The sequence below is a fragment of the Tigriopus californicus genome, chromosome 11 (genome assembly GCF_007210705.1).
Source record: "Tigriopus californicus strain San Diego chromosome 11, Tcal_SD_v2.1, whole genome shotgun sequence".
Lineage (NCBI taxonomy): Eukaryota > Metazoa > Arthropoda > Copepoda > Harpacticoida > Harpacticidae > Tigriopus > Tigriopus californicus.
This window is the reverse complement of record NC_081450.1, coordinates 9,369,241-9,376,686: the sequence shown is the minus strand read 5'-3', so window position 1 is coordinate 9,376,686 and position 7,446 is coordinate 9,369,241. Positions and strand designations below refer to the sequence as shown.

At 42.6% G+C, this 7,446-nt stretch overlaps 1 protein-coding gene across 2 annotated transcripts; it reads right to left on the bottom strand.

The window, feature by feature from the left end:
- Positions 1-4,014: 4,014 nt before the first annotated feature.
- Positions 4,015-6,737, bottom strand: LOC131890516 (ELL-associated factor 2-like). 2 transcript variants are annotated; one of them, XM_059239871.1, is made up of 5 exons: positions 5,912-6,737; positions 5,554-5,828; positions 5,041-5,485; positions 4,568-4,727; positions 4,015-4,531 (listed from the first exon to the last, which is right to left on the bottom strand). In XM_059239871.1, the coding sequence occupies exons 1-5, from the start codon at positions 6,124-6,126 to the stop codon at positions 4,289-4,291; spliced, it is 1,338 nt and encodes a 445-aa protein (XP_059095854.1). In that variant the 5' UTR covers positions 6,127-6,737; the 3' UTR covers positions 4,015-4,288. The 2 variants fall into 2 exon arrangements, with proteins under 2 accessions (XP_059095854.1, XP_059095853.1); XM_059239870.1 differs by having other exon boundaries at positions 4,015-4,727; positions 5,912-6,733.
- Positions 6,738-7,446: the final 709 nt, after the last annotated feature.

The window sequence follows — 7,446 nt, the reverse complement described above, 5'->3', positions numbered from 1 at the left end:
AGTCGCCATTTTCCCTGCGGGATACTTCCCAACGCCCCTCAAATGCTCTCGAGGTAACAGTCAAGCTCACATCGACCGACTCCTTCTCGTCGTCATCATGTGAAAAGAGAATGAAGGGAAGGAAATCGACCACTATGATTTCGTCGTGGACGTTCGTTCTTCGCGAGCACCTAGCTCCTCTACCGCTAAACACACGAGCTGGCTGGCCCATCGTCACTCATCTAGCTGAAGCCAATCTCTCCTCCTTCCTGGAGCCGCCAGGACCAGTACGAGGACTGCATGCGTTGGGCCAATTCTCGGCCACGTCCTCGTCCTCGCCCCCGTCGTTGTCTTCATCTAGCTAGATGGGGAGACTGGGTGGCTCTTTACTCTATCTTGTTGTTAGACTTCGCTCTGATCTTTTAACAGCTGCACATCACCCTGAAAAGAGGTTTCAGAAAATACGGAACTTTGAACTCCGCGGGGCAAAATATTTTGGCGCAATTTTTCGAAGACCTCTCCTCAGTAAAGAAGGCTGGGGTTCAGAGCAAAAGTTTTGAATGGGAAATTATCGCTAGTGGCTATGATGACGAATTTGATTCATGAAATAAGAATCCAGAACTTGGTTTGCAATGGAATTGCTAAAAGTATGTTCAATTTTAAGGGTACCGTCTTAACGATACCAACCCGTTGAATGTATCAATGGATGGTATTTTCTTTAACTATTCTCCGTTTTACTCTTTAAATTTTCCGGCCATTCGTTTTCGAGGTTGTGTGTGCCATATTTTGCTTCTCAATGCTCATCCAAGTGCATGCTTGTTGGATCGTCGACCAACTTCAATGTGTTTGTGTCGAGGCCAGTTGGCTAAAAGCCGAGCAGTCGTTCTCGTTCAGTATATCGGTGTGTAGACTGTGGTGGTTGGTGGTGCTAGTAGTAACAGCCAGGGTGAGTGTGGCAGTGTACGATCACCAAAGAATATTATTTGCCTGCTCCTCGTAGTTGTTCAACGTGACCGAACTCAACTCGACCGAAGCGAAGTGTCGAGGAAGTTGGGAACTACCCTACCTCCTCTTGCTTCTTTTTCGAAGAGAACTAGTAGCTTATGTAGTAATAGAAGTAGTAGTAGTAGTATAGTATGGTAGAAGTGGAAGTGGTGTTAGCTGGCTAGCTGGCTCCAAGCAAGCAAGTCAGCCAGATAGCAAGCTAGCTAGCTAGCTAGTATGCTAGCGGTCGTCTCGTTCACCGCCAATGTAGTAGTTTTGTTGTATTGGAGCAGAGAGGGAACTACTCGAGGTGCACGAAATGACGTCAAGGAGTTGGGAATCTGGGAGTAGATTCAGCGTTCAGTGATTCAGCATTCACTCAGCGAATCAAATATTTTTGATCCGCTTATGTACATTTTATTTATGGAAACAGAAAAGCACGAACTTTTATCGATGAGGTCAAGATGATTTGTGGAGGTTAGCATTATATTCTCCAGCTCAAATTGGTTTCGGTAAGAACATCCATGAGTCAGTATAAGGGGAAATGAGGGCGAAAAATGAGACACTTGAAAATGCTATTTTAATAATGATGAGTCATGCTTTAAGAAAACGTAAATGAAGGTTTTACAAGCAATATATACAATCCCATAATCATATTTCTCACTTACTGAATTCTTGATTCTGACAGACGAGCAACTTCACAAAAAATCCAGTTTCAGACGAAGCATAAAAATAAAGAGTTCCAGGTCTATTTTCAAAGCCGCTCTATCCCTAGCCTGAACTAGGCAAGAGGACAAGGGAACACAGAGCAAAAGAGTGGATAGGGAAGAAGCTGTTCGATAAGTTGTGAGCCCGCCGAGCCTCAAAACCTCGACCGATGACGACGATGAAAAGAAGAACGGACACGAAGACTCGTACTAGCACCACGTACGTATATTCTGGCTTCTCTCTCATCTCCCTCTCAAACACATACACACACACACACACACACACAACTATGACCCAAAACACAAAACCTTCCTCCTCTTCGATCTCCTCTCCCCTTTTAGATTCGACGAACACTTCTTCCACGGATCTTTTTCTTCCTCTATGTTCAAGTGAACTTAGTGGAGAAAAGGCCAGAAGTGTTCCACACGAGGCCGGTAGTTGAGACCTGTAATCACTATATGTATGTATACGATTGTAACTTGAAGTTTTCAAAACCTCGAAAACATGGACTCAACTACTAAAAACATTGCTTTGCTCCAGAAGTTTCAAAAACGTTCGGAGTGCATGCAGCATTTGCTGCTCACTCGCCAAGCCGCTTCTTTTTCCCCTCATTCTCTTTCTTTCTCTCTGTCTCTCTGTCCTCCTTCTCGAATCTCGATCCTCCTCTTCATGTTGGACTTGTAGTTCTAGTAGAGAGGAACGTCGTCGTGTTGGAAGCCACAAAATCCTGTTTCTCTACCTACCAGTCTGCGAACTGGAATATGTATCTAACTTTTAAAGGATCTAGCGTTTATATTCAATAGTAATAACAGTCCGCCCAGATTATGTGTGTGAAAGAATATTAGCGACAGAAAATCTACAATGTCGATACATGTGGCTGCAAACTGTTCCCTCGGCCTTGAATATTGTGGATAACTCCACAAAACAACGCCAGAGAACGAACGTATGATCTACTCTATGTAGGTAGGTAGAGGGCTAGTACGGTCGAACGAACGAACGACTGTATGTATGAAGTGAACGCTCCCTATATGATAAGTTGCATCACACGAGGAGGATCGTGCACTTCAGCCAGTCTGACACTTTTATCATTCTGATAAAAGAACTTCATGAACGCTAGTAATCTTTGCTGTTGAATATTATTTACTCAGCAAAGCTTGTCTGATACATCCTGACGTTTTTTAGCTTTACACACAGTATTAAGTGTTGTCACACAGAAATAAATATATTCTGCATTGTCGAAGGGCCATAAGGGGATCAATTACTGAATCGGGGACTGGGTTTAAAGACATTTCGTCGGCCACGAAACTGAACCATGAGGGGCTACAAGAGGAGCAGTACTCTATTTAAAGCTTATGCATCTAGGAGAAACTTGCAGGGTATAGAAAGGCCGGCCTTTTAGCGAGTGGACTTCACCAGATGCCTCTTTAATACTTCTGTAGCGAGCAAGGTGAATGTTGCATGATGCTTTTATATTCAACAAAGACTCGTTCTAAAAGACGCTAATGAATATGTGGCTTCGCTTGTGGATCTTCTTTAACATATAAATAAATCTTTATTGCGACTCTTGGTCATGTCATGGCGTAAAAATAAATATAAGTATATAAATATTAATTTTTAATATATAAAAGGCCAATCTATTAAATGAGAATGTTTTGGTGAAGTGCTATAAAACATGATACTGTTGGACTCTAGGATGTTGTATGACATTGTGATTCTAAAATAACAACGTAAATTTAAAAAAAAGACTGCAAAAAATTAAGTAGCAAGACACTGACGGAGCTCGTGTACTGTACTCGAATAACAGTTTTTTACATCTAAGATAAGTGTACTTAAAATCGAATGAGAGCGCTCAAGAACCTGCAATAACAAAGTGTGAAAGAAGGTGCAGGTTTCCTAAAATGGAAGTTACTGTTTTTATTCTTAAATCATATTTCATTTAGACTTTCTACATTATGCCATAAATACATGTCATTAAGCTGTGGATCTATTTATGATTCACAAGCATATTTTCATACTAGAGCGACATGTAATTGTTAGACTCTGTGAAATGCTCCCGAAGTTGTACTTTTTCTTGAGCTTTCAGGTGGAAGTAACGTTCCCTAAGAAAGAATGCAGATCATTGCAATGCACTTCAATATTCATTTTTAAAAAGATAAATTTATCGAAGGGTCCGAGTTAAATTTCATGCCACCATCATTGGCGGGATTGTTCAGATTGGACTATCAATGTCTCACGCAACCGAGCAGACACATATTTTTCACTTCCAACTCTCTTGGAACTTCTTACCATGAGGAATCATGATTTGAATGATTGCATTGACGAAGAAATATCAGTAACCTCATCTTCATTTTCGATGCATCGATTTTATTTTGAATGATGTGGCCCGTAGAAATTCTGAAGAAATAAATGGATCTTTTCAATAACTTTCTTGTATATCAGCAACTAAAGAGTAAACATAATTGTGATGCTCAATAGCCTCTTAAAAGATGGTCCCATCCATAAAATCCAAGACCAACAACTCAGAGCGATTCGTGAAACAAGTGACGAATATAATATTAGCAGCACTTAGGGCTGTTGTTCCCTAACCCCAGTTTATCACAAAGTGGATGGTTCAAACCTATTCGAACTCATCGTCGGACTCGGATAGTTGTAAATCATCATTTAGGAATTGCGGCATAGAAGGCTGCTCAGGGGGCGCTCGACTCCCGGCACTTGAGGGTTCTCCGGATGGTTGACTATCTGCCGAGGGAAGAAGCAAATCCATTGGCATGGAAGGACTAGCCAAACCTTTTCGGCTCTGGCCTGGCGCTGACGAGATATTTCCTCCTCCAGAAGATGGAGAAACTCTTGGAGGGGGTTGGGCCCTAGGAGGGGGTTGAGCTCTTGGAGGGGGTTGAGCTCTTGGAGGAGGCTGAGGCCTAGAAGGAGGAGGTTGCCTTGAAGGTGTTGGGGTAGCATTTTGAGGCTTCACCGTGGGTTTCGAGGCTGGCATGAGAACGTCTTTGGCTTCTAACGCCTTGGTGAGAGCATCAGCATCGGAAGAATCGCCAGAATCACTGTAAAATAATATTTTTGACGTTTTCGATAATTATGTACGAAAAACCATCGCATCTTTTTCTCACAAATGAGTACTAATGTTAGATTTAATTTTTTTCGACCATAGTAATTTGTATGATTTTAGCTTTACAATGAAGTTAACGCCGCAGTTACAGTTTTGATAGAAAATATCATTGAAATGTTCATGAATTATCTCTGCAAAAATAGTTTGTTTTGCTGCGGGCAAGTAACATTTTCAGATCTAAGGGGCTGAGAGGGCTAAAGTCTTTTTCAAACATTTCCCTGCTCAAGCCACTTCAATATCGAACTGACCTGTCACTAGAGGAAGAGTCATCCGATGAGCTGCTATCAGAGGACATGTCTCCGCAGAGATCGCTTTGCAGTAAATTCGGCATTGAAGTAGCTGATGGCGCGCTTGATACACTTGGAGGAACAACATTGGTCGGAGGGGCGGGTTTCGTCATAGGAGAGGCACTACGTATCGCTGATGAGGAATGTGGCTGATTAGGGTGTTTCCTGGCTTTGGGAGGTGGTCGTCTTGTGGGAAAATTATTTTCCTTGGGCTTGGGCTTCTCGTTGGACATTGAGCTGTTACTTCGATTGATGCCTTGAAACAAGTCTTCGATGTTGAATTCGCCGAAACCATCCTTGGCTCCAGACGTCGATGAGGCGATAGGCCCTCCTCTTCCTCGATCATCAAGGCCTTTGGACGTGGAACTCGGCATTTGTAATGACGATGCCGATGACAAACCAGACACTAAGAAATGAAAATCATCTTGTAAAAACGACCTGAATTAGTCAGATTAGGAGACTATATTATTATACCGGGTGATGAGGCCTTGTTACTTTTTTGAAATGGCTCAATAGGCGTCAGCGGTCTCGAGGAGGCACCATTACCAATATAGGACGACTTTGCCGCTTTCTCCGGCTTGTCCAGTTTTTCAACCGGGAACTCGTCGGGTTTGTCACCTTTGTCGGGTCGTTCGGGTCGGGTCTTCTTGACCATAATATGTCCAGATAAACGCTCCAAGGTAACTTCACCCGTTTCTTGGTCAATGATGAGAATACAGTCCTTACGGTTGGAAGGCTTCACATGACCACTGTTCAAAAAAATTGAAGTAGATGCCGAACAGCCCGTGAAAGATTTTTTCATTACTAACATAATAAGGAATGCCATATTTACCTATAGTTGGTCGTTTGATTGCCGTCCAGGTTTGGCACCGTGACTTCGATATTCTTGTTGTCTCCAACTTTGAGTGCTCCCATTTGTGAACGATCCACCGAGGCTGGCTTAAAATCGTACCTCATGGTATGGAAGCTGTTTTGATTTGAACTCGAGAAGCTCTTGCCAATCTTGAGTTCTCTTGGGGTCGATGGGAGACCCAAGCGCTCAGCCATGATCAACTGGTCAACCTTGTCTGATTACCCCGAGTGAAACTCGACAACACAAATGGACGGAGAGAGCTGGGTCAATCCGCGAATCCGGATCCAACCCTCTCCTTTGACTCTCCGGCTGCCAGAGCTCTGATTGGACAGGGACCAATAAGGAAATGGAAAATTAGCGAGCTTTGGGATGAATTGAGAATCTTGTCCAAGTATTGAAACTCAATCAGGATGATGCGAGACAAGGCAGACACAAGGTAACAGAAAGATGCTTGCTACCCAATCCTGGTTTGTTCCTTTGACTCAACCAAGAGAAGGAGCGATGCTACTCATTTGTATTGTTACCACCTCCAGGGCTGCTTCGGGTTCTTTGACTTCTTCTTGTTCTCGTTCTACCACAACTATAGCACTCCAAGTACACACGCACACTCACACATGAACGTGCTCACTGGCATCACCCTGCTGCCTGAAGGTCCTTAATCTTTTGTCGTTCCGTCCTGCTTCTTTCTTTCCTTCCTTCTTCTTCACACGAATCACAACAAACATGTAAACATGCAGGGTGACCGTTCAGCTGACTTTCAAGGGCATACTTAAAGCCGTTTCGTGTTAGAAATAGTTCAAATTGATGATTTCAAGATCGGAACAGTAATCAGAAAAGCAGTCTATCAATGTTACACTTTGTGAAAACCCTCAAAGCGTGGTAAGTTTGACAGGCATGATTTGTTAGGAGCGCTTGATTTCTCAGTGAAATCGCGTTCCTGATAGGGACATCGAAGGTACTAATGTAATGTTAATGCGAAAGGTGTGATAGCGTTACTCGATAGAAGAAAATTGATGGCATCGCTATCCTTCACATTGGGAACGACGTTTAGATGAAAAAATGTGGGTTGTTCCAATGGAGTTTGGGACCTTGCTTCGATGTGATAGAGAAAGGAAAGTTTAGAGTTAACAGACACGCAACCTAGGAAACAATTTTGACTTCGGTCGGTGTTACTTGAAGTGAATTCAATTACAAAGCTTATTTGGCCTTCAAAATCTTGTCGATTAGTTAAGCCGATGTTCGTAAATGCCGACAAATATACATACTTTTACATTTGATGTTTTACTTGACAATAAGCGGCTGTTTGTTTAAAACAGCCTGTGACATTTTAATCGAAAAGGCATGTTTCCAGCGAATAAGTAATAATATTTGACGAAAAATCTTTAAGGACAATCAGTCTGAAATCATTTTCCTGCAATTTTGTCTGCATGTCGGCATGTCGGCATGCTGTCGAGTGGAGGCTTGTCGTTATCCTCCAACCTCGATTTTTTCGGTACATTTTCGCTATGAACAGC

Bases quoted from the DNA above. Each gene is read 5' to 3' on its own strand.
- LOC131890516 (XM_059239870.1), bottom strand. From the start codon at position 6,126: ATGGCTGAGCGCTTGGGTCTCCCATCGACCCCAAGAGAACTCAAGATT. The intron at 5,486-5,553 runs GTATAATAATAT...TTCATTTCTTAG, and splicing joins TAACAAGGCCTCATCACCCG to TGTCTGGTTTGTCATCGGCA. The intron at 4,728-5,040 runs GTCAGTTCGATA...ATTATTTTACAG, and splicing joins GACTCTTCCTCTAGTGACAG to TGATTCTGGCGATTCTTCCG.